Source organism: Myxine glutinosa, chromosome 8 (assembly GCF_964187855.1).
Source record: "Myxine glutinosa chromosome 8, kmMyxGlut1.1, whole genome shotgun sequence".
Taxonomy (NCBI): Eukaryota; Metazoa; Chordata; class Myxini; order Myxiniformes; family Myxinidae; genus Myxine; species Myxine glutinosa.
Window position 1 is genome coordinate 147627331 of NC_136268.1, and position 23462 is coordinate 147650792.

The 23462-nt window shown below is 39.3% G+C and overlaps 1 protein-coding gene across 2 annotated transcripts in view; it reads right to left on the reverse strand.

Moving 5' to 3' along the window:
* Positions 1-2604: 2604 nt before the first annotated feature.
* ZCCHC24 (zinc finger CCHC-type containing 24) overlaps positions 2605-23462 on the reverse strand; it is a 109802-nt gene continuing 88944 nt past the window's right edge. The window contains exons 4-5 of one of the 2 annotated variants that reach the window (XR_013624418.1): positions 4116-5643; positions 2605-4069 (exon numbers count right to left, since the gene is read on the reverse strand). Coding sequence is in view for 1 of the 2 variants with exons in the window: in XM_078783814.1 (XP_078639940.1) it covers positions 5530-5643 (114 nt within the window). In the remaining variant the exon portion in view is untranslated. Of the gene's footprint in view, positions 5644-23462 lie in introns of both variants that reach the window. The other variant, XM_078783814.1, reaches the window with a different exon arrangement.

Consider the following 23462-nt stretch of genomic DNA (forward strand, 5'->3'; position numbering starts at 1 on the left):
AAATGTATTAAAATGAAAAAACTGAAATATCACATTGACATAAGTATTCATACCCTTTGCTAGGACACTTTAAATTTAGCTGAGGTGCCTCCCATTTCTCTTGATCATCTTTGAGATGTTTCTACACCTTGATTTGAGTCCACCTGTGGTAAATTCAATTGATTGGACATGATTTGGAAAGGCACACACCTGTCTATATAAGGTCTCACAGCTGACAATACCTATCAGAGCAAAACCAAGCCATGAGGTCGAAGGAACTGCCTGCAGAGCTCAGAGACATGAGTGTGTCGAGGCACAGATCTGGGGAAGTCGACAAAAAAATTTCTGCTGCATCGAAGGTTCCCAAGGGCACAGTGGCCTCCGTAATTCTTAAATGGAAGAAGTTTGGAACAACCAGGACTCTTCCTAGAGCTGGCCACCCGGCCAAACTGAGCAATCGGGGGAGAAGGGCCTTGGTAAGAGAGGTGACCAAGAACCCGATGGTCAATCTGGCTGAGCTCCAGAGATCCTGTGTGGAGATGGGAGAGACTTCCAGAAGGACAACCATTACTGCAACACTCCACCGATCTGAGCTTTATGGCAGAGTGGCCAGACGGCAGCCTCTCCTCATGTGTCTTTCACTGAGGAGAGGCTTTCCCAGACATGTGCCTCGACACAATCCTGTCTCTGAGCTCTGCAAGCAGTTCCTTCGACCTCATGGCTTGGTTTTTGCTCTGATATGCATTGTCAACTGTGAGACCTTATATAGACAGGTGTGTGCCTCTCCAAATCATGTCCAATCAATTGAATTTACCACAGGTGGACTCCAATCAAGGTGTAGAAACATCTCAAAGATGATCAAGAGAAATGGGAGGCACCTGAGCTAAATTACAAGTGTAATAGCAAAGGGTATGAATACTTATGTCAATGTGATATTTCAGTTTTTTCTTTTTAATAAATTTGCAAAACTTTGTAAAATCCTGTTTTCTCTTTGTCATTATGGGGTATTGAGTGTAGATTGATGAGGGAAAAAATGAATTTAAACGATTTCAGCATAAGGCTGCAACATAACAAAATGTGAAAAAAGTGAAGGGGTCTGAATACTTTCTGAATGCACTGTGCTTTTGTTCATACAGTGGTTAGACGCTTGCTGGCAATTCTCCCTCTCCGTTTCGCTCGCCGAACATGGTGAAACAGGAGCAAAGGTGGATATTCCACTGAGATGCAGCCAATGCTCCCCAGAAGGTAATCGAAGATCTCGGCAGGTAAACCCATCGTGAAATATTGATTTCAGAAGTCGAAAATATCAATGCTTCTGGGTGACCAGAGCGGTGGTTAAACAAAATGGTATTCCACTGGCAAAAAGCGATCTAAAATGGTGGAAGAAAAAAATAACGCTGGGAAGTAGAAAAGTTTGTCAGATTTGGTGAACAGTGAGAGGGTGGTGAGGTATAGGTCCAAGGGAAACCAAAGAACAGTGCTGATAGTCCCAGGGGAAACCAAAGAACAGTGAGGTACAGTATTTATCTGCTCCACGTTAATCGCACCTTTTAGCTCCAGACCCCTCGAGGGGAAAGAGTCCGCGTAAAAATAAAAAAATTCTTCTTCACCCTTGTGCTTCCTCCTCACGTTCTCAGAGTTGATTGGTTGTTCCTGGTTTTAAACCATGCCCGCTAGGAGCGCGTCAGTATGTGAGGAACAAGCTTGGTGAATTGATTCTGCCTGCACCATCCGTTCATGTAGAAAATGATGCATGCAAAACTAGAAGTCAGCACATCATCGTGAGTAACATTTGATGCAAACAAAACCAATGGAAATCTGACGCAACAAACCCAGGCAGAGTATATTCAGCAGAGGCCTACAGGCCTGATGTGTAAGGCCCACCAGAAAAGCAAGATGGCAGCCATATTATTTTCGCTGGGTGCTATGGTTGGTAGAGTTAAGAAACAAATGCTGAACATGGTGCGCAAATGCCGAACATGGTGGTGTCCATAAAAAAGTGTGAAAAGAAATTCAACTCTAACACTAACTCTAATCCTAAACCTAACCCTTACACGAACTCTAACCCTAACTTTTAACCCTAACCTAACCTTAACCCTTAACCTTAACACTCAACCAATGATGCCGCTCCGCAGCTTTGTGCTGCATACGAGTTGGAAACCGAAGCCGATCAACCCTAACCCTAACAACCCTAACTCTAACCCTTGCAGAGAAAGTGCTTCGGCAGCATCCATGTTATGTAACAGAGTATGTAACAGAGTATGATTCACCAGAATCGGAACAAGTCATGAAAGGTATGAAACAGAAGAAATTCAGGGAAAGTGTTAGAATATATTTCTCAAAACAATAACCATCAACTGTACATTGCACCAACATCAGACATTTCTCTGATGCTCTTGAAAACATAAGCAGTTCCCTGTGCCGTTCCTGGGAACATTTTCGGTTGCGGTTGAGACCGGAAATTGAAAACTCTGCGAATGTTGTTGCAAAATCCTGCATTTGGTGGTTTGACGCATACCTGACATTAAAGGTGGTTCCTGCAGCATTGGCAGATTCACGCTGATCAAAATGCTTTTACTTGATGCTAACATTCAAACAGACAAAACAGATGCCACATTTATTAAATATGTTTTTTAGAAATGTTTTAATTGCCAAAATATCATATCAATATCACGTGGCACTTGATATAATATTGCATAATTTGAATAATACTGTAGTGCTTGCAATACAAATGGCATCACATTTCCAGGCAGAAAAGGCACAACTAGGAACGCCAAGAAAGAAAGAAAAAATATATATATATATATCTATAATACTGATAACCAACCAATGTGAACGTTCCAATGAATGCACAAAGGAAAATAGCACAGCAAATAACATAAAAGTACTTCCAAAGTTAGAAACACCTGCTGGTTTCCATGTGCAAGTAACAAACACTGCAGAGCTTGCAACAAACGTCTGCTCAGATTGTCTGCAAAACGATGCTGCAATCTCATCTTGGAGGATGCAAGCAACACATACACGAACATAATTCTTCCTTAGGTTTCTCCCTTTCTCTACATCTCAACCAGCACACCTCTCTCCACCTGCAATAGCACACCTCTCTCCAACTCTACGAACACACCTCTCTCCGCTTCTACTAGCACACCTCTCTCCACCTCTACTAACACACCTCTCTCCAGCTCTACTAACACACCTCTATTAACACACCTCTCTCCACCACTACTGACACACCTCTCTCAACCTCTACTAACTCACCTCTCTCAACCTCTACTAACACACCTTTCTCCAGCTCTACTAACACACCTCTCTCCACCACTACTAACAAACCTCGATGAACACCCCTCTCTCCACCACTACTAACACACATCTACGAACACACCTCTCTCCACCTCCATTAACACACCTCTCTCCAGCTCTACTAACACACCTCTATTAACACACCTCTCTCCACCTCCATTAACACACCTCTCTCCAGCTCTACTAACACACCTCTCTCAACCACTACTAAAACACCTCTACAAACACAACTCTCGCTACCTCTACAAACACACCTTTCTCCACCTCCTCAAACACACCTCTCTCCACCTCTATGAACACACCTCTCTCCACCACTACTAACACACCTCCACTAACACACCTCTCTCCAGCTCTACTAAGACACCTCTACAAACACAACTCTCACTACCTCTACAAACACACCTTTCTCCACCTCCACAAACACACCTCTCTCCACTTCTACAAACACACCTCTCTCCACCTCTACTAACACACCTTTCTCCACCACAACTAACACACCTTCATGAACACCCCTCCCTCCACCTATACTAACACACCTCTCTCCACCTCCAAAAACACACGTCTCTCCACCACTACTAACACACCTTTCTCCACCTCTACTAACACACCTCTCTCCACCACTACTAACAGACCTTTCTCCACCTCTACTAACACACCTCTCTCCACCTCTACTAACACACCTCTACAAACACAACTCTCGCTACCTCTACAAACACACCTTTCTCCACCTCCACAAACACACCTCTCTCCACTTCTACAAACACACCTCTCTCCACATCTACTAACACACCTCTCCACCTCCACAAACACACCTCTCTCCACCACTACTAACACACCTTTCTCCACCTCTACTAACACACCTCTCTCCAACTCTACTAACACACCTCGACAAACACAACTCTGGCTACCTCTGCAAACACACCTTTCTCCACCTCCACAAACACACCTCTCTCCACTTCTACAAACACACCTCTCTCCACATCTACTAACACAACTTTCTCCACCTCTACTAACACACCTCTCTCCACATCTACTAACACACCTTTCTCCACCTCTACTAACACACCTCTCTCCACCTCTACTAACACACCTTTGTCCACCACAACTAACACACCTTCATGAACACCCCTCCCTCCACCTATACTAACACACCTCTCTCCCACCTCTTGCATTTTCCCCATTTTCTAGCACAGTACAAACATCCATCCATATGGCTGTCCCACTCTCTCTCTCTCTCTCTCTCTCCCCCTCTCCCCCTCTCTCTCTCTCTCTCTCTCTCTCTCTCTCTCTCTCTCTCTCTCTCTCTCGCCCCTTTGTGGAGCATTTGCCTCCTCAACGCTTTCCATCGTCTTGCACCCACCTCTCCTGCAAACCTTTCCCTCCCTCTCACACACCTGTCCCTTAGAGGTTCTTTTTCAAGAATAAGCGAACGACTTTTTTGAAAGTACAATCCAAAATATATACACAGCACAAGGGTCAGGCAGGTACGTGCCCGGCAAAGAGAACCGTTTACAGCAAGAAGCTTCAATAGCTTCAAGCTTCGGTTGCAACTGCCGGAAATGGCGGAAGCAACATCCACCGATGAGCTTCCAGGTCGCATACTTTGACGGAAACCAAAAAAAAGTGTGCTTTGCCTACAAGTCAAAAAATACACAAATAATTCATTTCTTCTTTAAACATAATCCTTCATCAAGCATAGTTGATTATATAAATGATACACCAAGCTTGAAGGCTTAAAATGGATACAAGAGGTTTGTCCTCAGACAACACTAAAATAGTTTAATTTTTAAACTAACACAGCATTTGAAAAGACGATTATCTCTTACTTGTGCAAAAGCATACTCTTGATAATAATAATTAGAATTGTAATAATAAAAACAACGATAAATTTCCAAATTTAAATTGGAGCAAAGGCAGAGAAGGCAAAAGTTAATACTGCTTGTGAAACTTGAAGACTGTTATGAGCTGCATGAAGAATGGCTTCCGCCACGGCCAGGTGAGTGCACTCAGGTAAAAGCGAAAGAAGAAAAGGGAGCCGGCATACAGAGACCTGGGCGATGAGATCCCAGTGATTGGATGAACTTCTCAGATGCATCCAGGATGAGAACTCCTTAGACACATCCAAGGTCCAAGTAAACATAACTGGGTGATGAATGAATAAAATAGAGCGATGACAATGATAGAGGGGCAAAGGGAAGGAAACGAGGAGTGCGGCGCATACTGGAGAGATGCAGTTGATCCGGTGCTTCTTCACTGCACCCGACGACAATAATAACCTAAGATCTTGCACTTTTCGCAGAGATGCTGCGGGTGCTCCTTGCTCTGATCAGACACATCCAAGCCGTCCGGCTTTTCCAGGGGACGCTACATGGGATAGGGAAGAGCAAGAGGAAAAATGGCCATTTAGAAAAATGCTCAATGGAAATAACTTTTTTAGGGAGGAACACACTTCTTAATACAAAGGAACACACTTCTTAATACAAAGGAACACACTTCTTAATACAAAGGCACACACTTCTTAATACAAAGGAACACACTTCTTAATACAAAGGGACACACTTCTTAATACAAAGGAACACACTTCTTAATACAAAGGAACACACTTCTTAATACAAAGGAACACACTTCTTAATACAAAGGGACACACTTCTTAATACAAAGGCACACACTTCTTAATACAAAGGAACACACTTCTTAATACAAAGGCACACACTTCTTAATACAAAGGAACACACTTCTTAATACAAAGGAACACACTTCTTAATACAAAGGAACACACTTCTTAATACAAAGGAACACACTTCTTAATACAAAGGCACACACTTCTTAATACAAAGGAACACACTTCTTAATACAAAGTAACACACTTCTTAATACAAAGGAACACACTTCTTAATACAAAGGAACACACTTCTTAATACAAAGGAACACATTTCTTAATACAAAGGCACACACTTCTTAATACAAAGGAACACACTTCTTAATACAAAGGAACACACTTCTTAATACAAAGGAACACACTTCTTAATACAAAGGAACACACTTCTTAATACAAAGGAACACACTTCTTAATACAAAGGCACACACTTCTTAATACAAAGGAACACACTTCTTAATACAAAGGAACACACTTCTTAATACAAAGGAACACACTTCTTAATACAAAGGAACACACTTCTTAATACAAAGGAACACACTTCTTAATACAAAGGAACACAATTCTTAATACAAAGGAACACACTTCTTAATACAAAGGAACACACTTCTTAATACAAAGGAACACACTTCTTAATACAAAGGAACACACTTCTTAATACAAAGGCACACACTTCTTAATACAAAGGCACACACTTCTTAATACAAAGGCACACACTTCTTAATACAAAGGAACACACTTCTTAATACAAAGGAACACACTTCTTAATACAAAGGAACACACTTCTTAATACAAAGGAACACAATTCTTAATACAAAGGAACACACTTCTTAATACAAAGGAACACACTTCTTAATACAAAGGAACACACTTCTTAATACAAAGGAACACACTTCTTAATACAAAGGCACACACTTCTTAATACAAAGGCACACACTTCTTAATACAAAGGCACACACTTCTTAATTCAAAGGAACACACTTCTTAATACAAAGGAACACACTTCTTAATACAAAGTAACACACTTCTTAATACAAAGTAACACACTTCTTAATACAAAGGAACACACTTCTTAATACAAAGGAACACACTTCTTAATACAAAGTAACACACTTCTTAATACAATGGAACACACTTCTTAATACAAAGGCACACACTTCTTAATACAAAGGAACACACTTCTTAATACAAAGGCACACACTTCTTAATACAAAGGAACACACTTCTTAATACAAAGGCACACACTTCTTAATACAATGGAACACACTTCTTAATCAAAGTAACACACTTCTTAATACAAAGTAACACACTTCTTAATACAAAGGAACACACTTCTTAATACAAAGTAACACACTTCTTAATACAATGGAACACACTTCTTAATACAAAGGAACACACTTCTTAATACAAAGGAAGACACTTCTTAATACAAAGGCACACACTTCTTAATACAAAGGAACACACTTCTTAATACAAAGGCACACACTTCTTAATACAATGGAACACACTTCTTAATCAAAGGAACACACTTCTTAATACAAAGGAACACACTTCTTAATACAAAGGAACACACTTCTTAATACAAAGGCACACACTTCTTAATACAAAGGAACACACTTCTTAATACAAAGGCACACACTTCTTAATACAAAGGAACACACTTCTTAATACAAAGGAACACACTTCTTAATACAAAGGAACACACTTCTTAATACAAAGGAACACACTTCTTAATACAAAGGAACACACTTCTTAATACAAAGGAACACACTTCTTAATACAAAGGAACACACTTCTTAATACAAAGGAACACACTTCTTAATACAAAGGAACACACTTCTTAATACAAAGGCACACACTTCTTAATACAATGGAACACACTTCTTAATACAAAGGAACACACTTCTTAATACAAAGGAACACACTTCTTAATACAAAGGCACACACTTCTTAATACAAAGGAACACACTTCTTAATACAAAGGAACACACTTCTTAATACAAAGGCACACACTTCTTAATACAAAGGAACACACTTCTTAATACAAAGGAACACACTTCTTAATACAAAGGAACACACTTCTTAATACAAAGGAACACACTTCTTAATACAAAGGAACACACTTCTTAATACAATGGAACACACTTCTTAATACAAAGTAACACACTTCTTAATACAAAGGAACACACTTCTTAATACAAAGGCACACACTTCTTAATACAAAGGAACACACTTCTTAATACAAAGGAACACACTTCTTAATACAAAGTAACACACTTCTTAATACAAAGGAACACAATTCTTAATACAAAGGAACTCACTTCTTAATACAAAGTAACACACTTCTTAATACAAAGGAACACACTTCTTAATACAAAGGAACACACTTCTTAATACAAAGTAACACACTTCTTAATACAAAGGAACACAATTCTTAATACAAAGGAACACACTTCTTAATACAAAGGAACACACTTCTTAATACAAAGGCACACACTTCTTAATACAAAGTAACACACTTCTTAGTACAAAGGAACACAATTCTTAATACAAAGGAACACACTTCTTAATACAAAGGAACACACTTCTTAATACAAAGGAACACACTTCTTAATACAAAGGAACACACTTCTTAATACAAAGGAACACACTTCTTAATACAAAGGCACACAATTCTTAATACAAAGGCACACACTTCTTAATACAAAGGAACACACTTCTTAATACAAAGTAACACAATTCTTAATACAAAGGAACACAATTCTTAATACAAAGGAACACACTTCTTAATACAAAGGAACACACTTCTTAATACAAAGGAACACACTTCTTAATACAAAGGCACACACTTCTTAATACAAAGGAACACACTTCTTAATACAAAGGAACACACTTCTTAATACAATGGAACACACTTCTTAATACAAAGTAACACACTTCTTAATACAAAGGAACACACTTCTTAATACAAAGGCACACACTTCTTAATACAAAGGAACACACTTCTTAATACAAAGGAACACACTTCTTAATACAAAGTAACACACTTCTTAATACAAAGGAACACAATTCTTAATACAAAGGAACACACTTCTTAATACAAAGTAACACACTTCTTAATACAAAGGAACACACTTCTTAATACAAAGGAACACACTTCTTAATACAAAGTAACACACTTCTTAATACAAAGGAACACAATTCTTAATACAAAGGAACACACTTCTTAATACAAAGGAACACACTTCTTAATACAAAGGAACACACTTCTTAATACAAAGGAACACACTTCTTAATACAAAGGCACACACTTCTTAATACAAAGGAACACACTTCTTAATACAAAGGCACACACTTCTTAATACAAAGGAACACACTTCTTAATACAAAGGAACACACTTCTTAATACAAAGGAACACACTTCTTAATACAAAGGAACACAATTCTTAATACAAAGGAACACACTTCTTAATACAAAGGAACACACTTCTTAATACAAAGGAACACAATTCTTAATACAAAGGAACACACTTCTTAATACAAAGTAACACACTTCTTAATACAAAGGAACACAATTCTTAATACAAAGGAACACACTTCTTAATACAAAGGAACACACTTCTTAATACAAAGGGACACACTTCTTAATACAAAGGCACACCCTTCTTAATACAAAGGGACACACTTCTTAATACAAAGGCACACACTTCTTAATACAAAGGAACACACTTCTTAATACAAAGTAACACACTTCTTAATACAAAGGAACACAATTCTTAATACAAAGGAACACACTTCTTAATACAAAGGAACACACTTCTTAATACAAAGGGACACACTTCTTAATACAAAGGCACACACTTCTTAATACAAAGGAACACACTTCTTAAAACAAAGGCACACACTTCTTAATACAAAGGAACACACTTCTTAATACAAAGTAACACACTTCTTAATACAAAGGAACACAATTCTTAATACAAAGGCACACACTTCTTAATACAAAGGAACACACTTCTTAATACAAAGGCACACACTTCTTAATACAAAGGAACACACTTCTTAATACAAAGGAACACACTTCTTAATACAAAGGAACACACTTCTTAATACAAAGGAACACACTTCTTAATACAAAGGAACACAATTCTTAATACAAAGGAACACACTTCTTAATACAAAGGAACACACTTCTTAATACAAAGGAACACACTTCTTAATACAAACGAACACACTTCTTAATACAAAGGAACACACTTCTTAATACAAAGGAACACACTTCTTAATACAAAGGCACACACTTCTTAATACAATGGAACACAATTCTTAATACAAAGGGACACACTTCTTAATACAATGGAACACACTTCTTAATACAAAGGGACACACTTCTTAATACAAAGGAACACACTTCTTAATACAAAGGAACACACTTCTTAATACAAAGGCACACACTTCTTAATACAATGGAACACACTTCTTAATACAAAGGAACACACTTCTTAATACAATGGAACACACTTCTTAATACAAAGGAACACACTTCTTAATACAATGGAACACACTTCTTAATACAATGGAACACACTTCTTAATACAAAGGAACACACTTCTTAATACAAAGTAACACACTTCTTAATACAAAGGAACACACTTCTTAATACAAAGGAACACACTTCTTAATACAAAGGAACACACTTAGTACAAAGGAACACACTTCTTAATACAAAGGAACACACTTCTTAATACAAAGGAACACACTTCTTAATACAAAGGAACACACTTCTTAATACAAAGGAACACACTTAGTACAAAGGAACACACTTCTTAATACAAAGGAACACACTTCTTAATACAAAGGCACACACTTCTTAATACAATGGAACACACTTCTTAATACAAAGGGACACACTTCTTAATACAAAGGAACACACTTCTTACTACAAAGGAACACACTTCTTAATACAAAGGCACACACTTCTTAATACAATGGAACACACTTCTTAATACAAAGGCACACACTTCTTAATACAATGGAACACACTTCTTAATACAAAGGAACACACTTCTTAATACAATGGAACACACTTCTTAATACAAAGGGACACACTTCTTAATACAAAGGCACACACTTCTTAATACAAAGGAACACACTTCTTAATACAAAGGGACACACTTCTTAATACAAAGGCACACACTTCTTAATACAAAGGGACACACTTCTTAATACAAAGGGACACACTTCTTAATACAAAGGCACACACTTCTTAATACAAAGGAACACACTTCTTAATACAAAGGAACACACTTCTTAATACAAAGGAACACACTTCTTAATACAAAGGAACACACTTCTTAATACAAAGGAACACACTTCTTAATACAATGGAACACACTTCTTAATACAAAGGAACACACTTCTTAATATAAAGTAACACACTTCTTAATACAAAGGAACACACTTCTTAATACAAAGGAACACACTTCTTAATACAAAGGAACACACTTAGTACAAAGGAACACACTTCTTAATACAAAGGAACACACTTCTTAATACAAAGGAACACACTTCTTAATACAAAGGAACACACTTCTTAATACAAAGGAACACACTTCTTAATACAAAGGAACACACTTAGTACAAAGGAACACACTTAGTACAAAGGAACACACTTCTTAATACAAAGGAACACACTTCTTAATACAAAGGAACACACTTCTTAATACAAAGGAACACACTTCTTAATACAAAGGAACACACTTCTTAATACAAAGGAACACACTTAGTACAAAGGAACACACTTCTTAATACAAAGGAACACACTTCTTAATACAAAGGAACACACTTCTTAATACAAAGGAACACACTTCTTAATACAAAGTAACACACTTCTTAATACAACGGAACACACTTCTTAATACAAAGGAACACACTTCTTAATGCAAAGGAACACACTTCTTAAAACAAAGGAACACACTTCTTAAAACAAAGGAACACACTTCTTAATACAAAGGAACACACTTCTTTATACAAAGGAACACACTTAGTACAAAGGAACACACTTCTTAAAACAAAGGAACACACTTCTTAATACAAAGGAACACACTTCTTAATACAAAGGAACACACTTCTTAATACAAAGGAACACACTTCTTAATACAAAGGAACACACTTCTTAATACAAAGGAACACACTTCTTAATACAAAGGAACACACTTCTTAATACAAAGGAACACACTTCTTAATACAAAGGAACACACTTCTTAATACAAAGGAACACACTTCTTAATACAAAGGAACACACTTCTTAATACAAAGGAACACACTTCTTAATACAAAGGAACACACTTCTTAATACAAAGGAACACACTTCTTAATACAAAGGCACACACTTCTTAATACAAAGGAACACACTTCTTAATACAAAGGAACACACTTCTTAATACAAAGGAACACACTTCTTAATACAAAGGAACACACTTCTTAATACAAAGGAACACACTTCTTAATACAAAGGCACACACTTCTTAATACAAAAGGAACACACTTCTTAACACAAAGGAACACACTTCTTAATACAAAGGAACACACTTCTTAATACAAAGGAACACACTTCTTAATACAAAGGAACACACTTCTTAATACAAAGGAACACACTTCTTAATACAAAGGAACACACTTCTTAATACAAAGGGACACACTTCTTAATACAAAGGAAGACACTTCTTAATACAAAGGAATACACTTCTTAATACAAAGGAACACACTTCTTAATACAAAGGGACACACTTCTTAATACAAAGGAAGACACTTGTTAATACAAAGGAATACACTTCTTAATACAAAGGCACACACTTCTTAATACAAAGGAAGACACTTCTTAATACAAAGGAATACACTTCTTAATACAAAGGAACACACTTCTTAATACAAAGGAACACACTTCTTAATACAAAGGAACACACTTCTTAATACAAAGGGACACACTTCTTAATACAAAGGCACACACTTCTTAATACAAAGGAACACACTTCTTAATACAAAGGGACACACTTCTTAATACAAAGGCACACCCTTCTTAATACAAAGGGACACACTTCTTAATACAAAGGCACACACTTCTTAATACAAAGGAACACACTTCTTAATACAAAGGAACACACTTCTTAATACAAAGGAACACACTTCTTAATACAAAGGAACACACTTCTTAATACAAAGGAACACACTTCTTAATACAATGGAACACACTTCTTAATACAAAGGCACACACTTCTTCATAAAAAGGAACACACTTCTTAATACAATGGAACACACTTCTTAATACAAAGGAACACACTTCTTAATACAAAGGAACACACTTATTAATACAAAGGAACACACTTCTTAATACAAAGGAACACACTTCTTAATACAAAGGAACACACTTCTTAATACAATGGAACACACTTCTTAATACAAAGGAACACACTTCTTAATACAAAGGAACACACTTCTTAATACAATGGAACACACTTCTTAATACAAAGGAACACACTTCTTAATACAATGGAACACACTTCTTAATACAAAGGCACACACTTCTTCATAAAAAGGAACACACTTCTTAATACAATGGAACACACTTCTTAATACAAAGTAACACACTTCTTAATACAAAGTAACACACTTATTAATACAAAGGCACACACTTCTTAATACAAAGGCACACACTTCTTCATACAAAGGAACACACTTCTTAATACAAAGGCACACACTTCTTCATATAAAGGAACACACTTCTTAATACAAAGGAACACACTTCTTAATACAAAGTAACACACTTCTTAATACAAAGGAACACACTTCTTAATACAAAGGGACACACTTCTTAATACAAAGGAACACACTTCTTCATTATACCGTGTATCCCACCCCACCCCCAGCCCTCTCCCTCCCACAGATCTACAGATCTCCATGTTAGCTACTGTTGTGCTTGTGTGCTTCCCTCTCTCTCCCCATCTTGTCTCCCGCTCCCTTTATTGTACGTTTTATGTGTCCGTTTATGTTTTTTGTGTTTAATGCTAGCTCTTAAACGAGCCTCGATCGTATGTCCAAAAAAATAAAAAAAATAAAAAGGGATCCAGGTCGCCCATTGTAACTGTGCATTTCTCCTTTTAAATTTTACTATAAGACATGAAACATCAAATAGCGCACCACCCGCAGCATGTCAGTTTTGAGTCTCATCGGAGAGCAAAAGTTCGAGGCTGCATAATGACCATGGAGTGTTGGGGAATGGGTTTACATGAGATGAAGAGTTAAAGTAATAAAGTTCCAAGACAGAACCAAAAAAACACGTGTTCTATCTTTAGAGCAAAATACACTTAAACAGTAATATGGTCAGTCCAGCTGGGAAACTTTTTTTGTGAAAAGTTGTGATTTGAAAAAGTATTTTCAAAACATTTTGAAATACATGTATTTGCATTTGGTCACCTCAAATAAATGTGCTGTTTCCACCACTCGTGAGTTCACAGTCATACTCGCATGCTTCCTGTTCCATTCGTACTTAATAACCCAACAAACCTGCTTGATCATAATGGTTTACGAAAATAAATGTAACCACCAACACAACAATATCACAGCTTCTAAGATAACTGAGAGGTAACTGAGGTTCGAATTTCAGCCTAGCTATAAACTGCCATTCTGGTGTTTCGAAGACAGTGAGATACATCAGCTTGCTTGCGCCATCCCTCAGATGGACCTTAAACTTGATGTCCTCTTCACCACCAATGGTTGTTGGTAGATTTTAAAGATCCCTCGGTGTTCTTTGTAATGAGTAAATGAGATTCTGCTGGCACCATGACTAAGTTCCAATTTCCTGCAACCTTCATTCAAATGCTTGCTCTGGCCAGCTGGTTTGTAAACTACTTGGGCAAAAATGCTCTCCTGGCTAACTCCACAAGAAGGTGAGAATAAATGGGGTCATTAAAGAATACTAGGGCATGCCCGTACTATATATATATCTAAAATTATATCCCCCCCCTCTATTTACATGAAATGGTTTGGTCCAAAGCGAACGGCTTGCGAGTACGGTGACAATCCCCCCCCTCTATTTACATGAAATGGTTTGGTCCAAAGCGAACGGCTTGCGAGTACGGTGACAATCCCCCCCCTCTATTTACATGAAATGGTTTGGTCCAAAGCGAACGGCTTGCGGAGTTTGGTAAAGAAATCGCCATAGCGTGCACAAACGCGCAGGAAAGCGAAAGAATCGCAAATTAGTTTTAATTAGTTTTAAAACATAGTTTAACGCCAACATAGTTTGCCAACGTGAAATAAATGAATACGCTCTCAAATGTGCCGTCCGAGGCAGAGTCTGTTCGGCACGTTCGGCACACGTGATAGCTCGCTGCTCTCTGATTGGTTGAATCGTTTTTTGGACATAGCTCGGTAACTACTTGTCCGATTAATATGAAACCTTGAAAAGGCACATCCTCGGGTCCCCAGCAATATACCTGGCAAGTTTAAAGTATATCGGACCCGTGGTTGTCGAGAAACAGCGGTCACAGACATACAGACATACATACATACATACATACATACACACAGAGATTACTGGAATTATAGATACTAGGGCATGCCCGTACTATATATAAGCTAGGACGTGCCCGTACGTGGGTGCCCGTTCCTTGCCAAAAAAAAAAAAAAAAAAAAATTTGTGTAGGGGTGTGTGTGTGTAAACATCCTAGGGCGTGCCCGTACGTGGGTGCAAAAAAACATGCGTGCAAACAACAACAACAAAAAAAAACTTTGAAACCATGTGGCAGTAACGACCACAGAACCCCCCCCCCCCCCCTCTATTTACATGAATGGTTTGGTCCATTCGCAACGACCACAGAACCCCCCCCTCTATTTACATGCAATGGTTTGGTCCAAAGCGAACGGCTTGCAGTGTTTGGTAAAGAAATCGCCATAGCTCGGTAACTACTTGTCCGATTAATTTCAAACCTTGAAAAGGCACATCCTCGGGTCCCCAGCAATATACCTGGCAAGTTTCAAGTATATCGGACCGGTAGTTGTCGAGAAACAGCGGTCACAGACAAACATACACACATACACACATACAAACACACATACACACATACACACAGAGATTAATGGAATTATAGATAGATATATATATATATATATATATATATATATATATATATATATATATATATATATATATATACAGTACTGTATATATTCTTGGGGTCATTAAAGTGGGGGTCATTAAAGAATATATATATATATATATATATATATACTATATATATATATATATATATATATATATATATATATATATATATATATATATATATACATATATATATATATATATATATATATATACACATACATATATCTATCTATATCTATCTATATCTATTATAATTATAAAATTGAAATCTTGCGTGTTTGTGTGTAACATTCGATCGGTCCGGGGGCGTGGCTTACCCCTTTGAGAGAGTAGTAATATCCACCATTTTATTAACTCGCATAGCTTTGACGCCTGTTTTGTAGGCCCGTGGTGTCTTGCTCTCTCTCCCAGCTTTATTTCAAATCAAATTCGATATATCGTTTCATTTTTCACAGTCGCTAACATAGTTTTAGACTCGCTTGAAAAAAAACGGGAAGAAAATCGCGCCACGTTGATATACGAAAATACACCGCCTAAAATAACAGGCATACAGTATATATCTTCGTTATTTCATTCAACATTATTACCCGGAAGTAAAATATGTTTCAGGAAATTACCGAGAGATATTTCTTCGATTTTTTTTATTATTACCGCTTCCATCTGATTTCATTTTTATCGATGGTTTTAGACTCGGTAAAAGAAATAATTGAGAACATTCACGCACACACGGGAAATTGCAGAGATATATTTTAAAAATCGCGCCACGTTGATATACGAAAATACACCGCCTAAAATAACAGGCATACAGTATATATCTTCGTTATTTCATTCAACATTATTACCCGGAAGTAAAATGTTTCAGGAAATTACCGAGAGATATTTCTTCGATTTTTTTTATTATTTATATGCGCATACACTTTAAATAGGTTTATTTGAAATCTTTAATTGTCACAATGTAATTTATTTGTCATTTGATGATCGGCAAAACGATAGCACAAAAACAATACTATTTGCAGGAAGAATGTCGTATCAACCCTCCGACGGCGCTACGGACGCGGACAACGAATCACACCTCACGTCTATGGACGCGAATAGCAACATTCCTTCAAGTTCTCGTGCGGAAGCAGTATCTCCGAGGGGTGCTGAAACAGACGATGGGAGATCACGACGTCTTCAGCAGCAACGAGAAAGCCAAAGGAAGAGACGACATGCTGAAACGCCTGAGCAAAGGTCACAGCGCCTTCAGCTGCAAAGACAAAGGGCAAGGATGAGAAGGAGTGCTGAGACGGAGGAGGTGAGAGCGCAGCGTCTTCAGAAGGAACGAGAGAGAGTCAGCTTGCGAAAGGATGCGGAATCTGCAGAGGAGACGTCACAGCGCCATCAAGAGCAGCAAGAAAGAGATCGTATGAGGAGAGATGCGGAATCTGCAGAGGAGACGGCACAGCGTCTTCAGGAGCAGCGAGAAAGAGATAGGATAAGGGAAGTTCTTGAGATAAGGCAGAGAAACGCGCAGAATGCAAGAAATTTCACTTCTGCTGACGTCGGTGCGATGGACAAGATTTGTCCACATTGTAGAGCGCTTCTTTTCCAAGGTGAAACAGCTCATTTTTGCTGCACGAATGGAAAGGTGTCCTTGGGAAATCTGGGACCTTTACCCCATCAATTACACAATCTGTTTGCCGGCGATGGACCCACAGCGAACGAATTCCGCAGGAACATCAGACAATACAACTGTCTATTTCAAATGACATCATTTGGAGGAAGCCAAGTTTCTCCTCGGCATGGTGCATGGAGCTCATCGGTCATAATTCAGGGTCAAATACATCATCGTATCGGTTCCTTCTTGCCAAATGCGGATGAACAACCGAAATTCCTCCAAATTTATTTCTTAGATCCACATGACAGCGTACAGTTGAGGATGCGGATACTCACCAATGCTGGTATTCACCGTGATGTAGTTGGAGCATTAGAGACCGTGCTGAGACAAGTGAATCCTTACGTTCACTCGTTCCGCATGGCACGCGAGGAAATAGGCAATTTGCCAGAGGCGTTCGTTCTTATTGATCCCAACAGGAGACCAGCTGGTGAACATGAGAGGAGGTTCAATGGTCAAATCGCTGATGAAGTGGGTGTCGTTGTGAAGAATACTGTCGATCCTCAAGCTACAGCGCGTCACATTGTATTGAAAGCAAGAGGAGGAGCGCTGCAAAGTATTTCTGAGTTGCACCGTTCTTACGACGCACTCCAGTATGTTCTCTTCTTCCCATTCGGAGATGACGGATGGCAGCCCGAAATGAACATGACCAATGGCAGGAGATTGACTGCCATGAAATACTACTCCTACCGAATAATGAACCACGAGGATGAGTTCAACTACCTCCTCAGAGGGGGGCATCTGTTCCAGCAGTATCTTGTTGATATGGCAGCCAAAATGGAAGGCACAAGATTGGCGTTTATAAGACTGAACCAGGCATCGCTGAGGTCTGCTACATACAGTGGCTTCACTGATGCTCTCAATGACAATGACGATTTGTCCAACATCGGACGCCGCGTACTACTGTCATCGACATTTGTAGGGGGGCCGAGGTATATGATGGAGCGATGTCAAGATGCCATGATGTACGTAAGAAAATATGGTAACGCGACCTACTTCATCACTATGACGTGTAATCCAAAGTGGCCTGAAATCTCCAATAACCTGTTTCCTCACCAAAGTGAGAATGACAGACCGGATCTCATTGCGAGAGTGTTCGAGTTGAAGAAAACGGTGTTCATTAAATACCTCACTGGATCAGAAGGCTTCTTCGGGAACTGTATCGCTCACGTTGTGTGTGTGGAGTACCAAAAGCGAGGTCTCCCTCACATACACTGTTTGCTGTGGCTCGATGAAGCTTCAAAGCCGAGACCACAAGACTATGATCGATTTGTACAAGCTGAAATACCAGATCCCGATGAAGATCCAGAGGGACACAGACTGGTGTTGAAGCACATGATCCATGGTCCATATTGTTCCACAGCAACTGGATGCTGGAAGAATGGAGCATGCAGACACAGATACCCGCGGTCATATGCTCCGTACACACGGTGCGGAGACGATTCGTACCCCATATATAGAAGAAGATCCCCAGAAATGGGAGGATTTGAAGGGCACCAAGAAGGGAGGCAACGACGACCTGTTACAAATCAGTGGGTTGTTCCCCATAATCTCTATCTCCTGAAAACGTTTGATTGCCACATCAACGTTGAAATATGCTGCTCTATAAAGTCGATCAAGTATGTTATTAAGTATGCCATGAAAGGTAGCGATCAAGCTACGTATGCACTGCGCACAAACGACGAGATAACGGAGTACTTGACGGGTAGATACATTGGACCTTCAGAGGCTGTTGCCTCCATTCTTGGATTCTCAGTCCATGACAGGAAGCCGGCCGTTATCCGTTTAGGAGTACATCTGCCAAATGAACAACAGGTATTTTTTGCTGGGAACGTTCGTGAACAAAGAAATAATCCCAATATGGCCAAAACCACGTTGACAGAGTTTATGGATCTTTGCAGACGTGACCATTTCGCTAAGACACTGTTGTACGTGGATGTTCCGAGATTCTATACATGGACCAAGAAGAGATGGCAATGAAGAAAACAGGGTAGACCGGTGGAGGGCAACCCTGGAATGTTTGAGGATGACATATTGGGACGAGTTTACACTGTTTCGCCGCGTACTGGTGACCTGTACTATTTCCGACTACTCCTCCACCACGTGAGAGGGCCGACTTCGTTCGAAGTCCTGAGAACGTGTGATAATGTCATTCTACCCACATTCAAAGACGCTTGCAGAGAAATGGGTTTGCTGCAAGGAGACGCTGTCTGGCGCGAGACTCTGGAGGATGCTGAGAGGGACACGCCTTCCCAGACCCATGAGGGATTTGTTCGTTGTGCTCCTCACACAAAGTGAAGTCGACAATCCATTGGATCTATGGGAACGTTTCAAGGACGCTATGGCTGAAGATTATCTTCTAGCTCATCGACGATCTGCAAATGATCCCAATATTGCCATCAACGAGCGCCATCATGACTTGGCTCTATCGTATTTGCAGCAGAAACTGCAATTGTTGAACAGAACTGTTGCACATTTTCACTTGCCGACTCCAACGACTGTTCTTCGTCATGAAGGGATTGCCAACATTCACCTACTGAGAGAACTCCAATACGACACGGAGGAACAACAGCGAATCGTAGACGAAAGGCAGCTTCTGCTCGATGATGAGCAGAGAGTTGTCTATGACTTTGCGTGCGGTTGCATCCGCACGAATCAGTCATCAATGATTTTCATTGACGCGCCTGGAGGCACAGGGAAGACGTTTCTTATTAACCTGATTCTCTCTAAAGTGAGAGCGAGTGGAGAAGTTGCCCTTGCGGTGGCCTCATCTGGCATAGCTGCTACCCTCATGCCTGGTGGAAGAACAGCGCACTCAAGGTTCCAAATCCCTCTGACACCGAGGGAAGATGGCGTATGCAACATCGATAAAAATTCCACTATCGCAGACCTCTTTCGAAGTACAAAACTCATCGTGTGGGATGAGTGTCCTATGATCAGGAGAGAGAGTTTCGAGGCTGTGGATCGCACGTTGCATGATGTATGTGACAAAGACGAGCCTTTTGGAGGGATCTTGACGATATGCTGTGGTGATTTCCGTCAACTTCTGCCCGTGGTGAAAAGAGGGTGTGATGCTGACGTTGAGAATGCGTGCATAAAGAAGTCCTACTTATGGCAGAGCTTTGGAATGTTTCACTTGAGAACTAATATGCGACTGACCGACGGAAGTGGGCAGTTTTCAAGATTTTTGCTCGACATCGGCGAGGATAGAATCGAGAAAAATGCGGATGATGAGATAGATTTGCCAGAGGATATACTGCTGACAGCGAGTGGGCTCGATGAGTGCATCGATACCATATATCCATCATTCGCCAATCCGATGGAGGTTTTTTCAGCAAGGTCTATATTAGTGCCCCTCAACGATATGATGCGAAACATCAATTCAAGATGCATCACAAGGTTCCCTGGTGCTAGCAAGGAGTATGCTGCGTTCAACAGTGTGACTGAGGGTACTGATGCAACGCACTTCCCAACGGAATTCCTAGATTCCGTTGAAGTCTCGGGATTGCCGCCGCACAACGTTGACTCAAAAAAGGATCCCCTATCATTTTGATGCGGAACTTGGACCCTCCGAAACTTTGCAACGGGACGCGCATGATTGTTGAGGACATGCTTCGAAATATTATAGTTGCGAGGATCATAAGTTCAACGTTTGAAGGCGAAACTGTAATGCTCCCCTCGGATCCGACTAAATCTGTCGGAAGCTGAGGATATCCCTTTGCAGCGCTGCCAGTTCCCCATACAATCCTGCTTCGCAATGACGATCCATAAGGCGCAAGGGCAAACTATGGAGAATGTGCTGGTCTACCTGGAGAAACCGGTCTTCCAGCATGGTCAGCTGTATGTGGCGCTCAGTCGAGGAAGAGGAAAGAGAACGTGCGAGTTTATGTAAATGGAGGATCGTCGACAAAGAACATCGTCATCAGAAGTGTCCTCTGACAACAAAATCGTGGTAGTCCACGGGTCGCGTGTTTTTTCTAAAAAAAAAAAAAAAAAAAAAAACGTGATCGGAGATAAGGGCCGAAATCACGTGTCACAGATAAGTGATTTAGAACGCTGAGAGGTGAGCCTTATGGCTTGCTGGCCCAAAATACTCCCTGATGATGTCCAGCGTTCGCTTTAGTTCTATTCTCATATCTATTCAAACTGACTGACCCACGGGTCATGGTCGTCTAGTATATATATATATATATATATATATATATATATATATATATATATATATATATATATAATATATATATATATATATATATATATATATATATATATATATATATATATATATATATATATATATATATATATATATATATATATATATATATATATATATATATATATATATATATATACAGTACATACATACATATATATATATATATAAAGCAGTAAAGTATGTTTGCCGGGTACTTCTGCTATGTCTATCCCCTCCCCTCCCCCCCTCCCCCATTCCCCCCTCCCCCCCTCCCCTCCCTCCTCCCCTCCCCCCTTCCCCCCTCCCCTCTCCCTCCTCCCCTCCCCCCTCCCCCTCTCCCCCCTCCCACCCCCTCCCATCCCTCACCCTCTCCATCCCCCTCTCTTCTCGCCTCTCCCCCTCCCCCTCCCACTCTTCTCCCCTCCCCCCCGTTCCCCTCCCCTCCCCTCCCCCCCGTCCCCCCCCCTCCCCTCCCCCGCCCGGCAATGCCGGGTACTTCTGCTAGTATATATATATATATATTAGGGTGGGCTTCAAAAATCAAAATGCAGATATTCTCCGGGACATGGTCTATTTTTGTTCCTTTTGTTGTCAAAGGAAACCACACCAACTTTGAATGGAATCCAATAATATTTAGGGGTGCCACATCAGTGATGAATTTTCCCCCATGCAAAAATAGGAATGCCCATTTTTTGGGCTGTATATACACAAAATAAATACATAATTATATATATACATTAAATATAATATTAAAAATAAATATATAGTAAATATACATTAAATAATAATAATATATATTATATTATACATTATATATACAATTATACGATAGACAATTATACAAATATAGACAAATATAATACATTAAATAATATATGAAAAATAAATATAATATATTAAAATTTAAATATAATAAATAAATATATAGTTATACAATATATATACATTATAATTAAATATACATTAAATTTATACATAAAATATACATTAAATAATAAATATACATAAATACACATTATACATTATATATATAGTTATATACAATATATTATACATACAGTTTTGAGACTTCCTATGATCACTATCTGGGCAATTTTCATGCATGTTTTGTACAGGTTCCCGGGGTCAGGGGTACGCTTTTTTAGTGTGTAATATGTAGGCCTAATTTATTGACTGTGGCTCTTTTGTAGAGAGTGACCCTGTGGAGTAAGAATTAACAGGATTTTACCCACATTCTTGCTTATTTTGCAGATATGGCATGTGCTAGTACCAGTGTTTCATTGAAAACTCGGGCTCAGGATAATGTGTATCTCATTGGGTCCACTTCTGGAGATGCCATCAAAGGTGCCAAGCTCCCAACTGTGCATCAATCTCTTGTCCTGTTTTTCCATCACCTGAAGAAGGAGAATCGCACTGCCCGGGAGAGTGCAACCCTCACCATTGAAGAGGTTGTGAAGTTCTGGGAAAAAGCTCACCTACCTACAACGACGAAGCAGCACTGCATCCATCG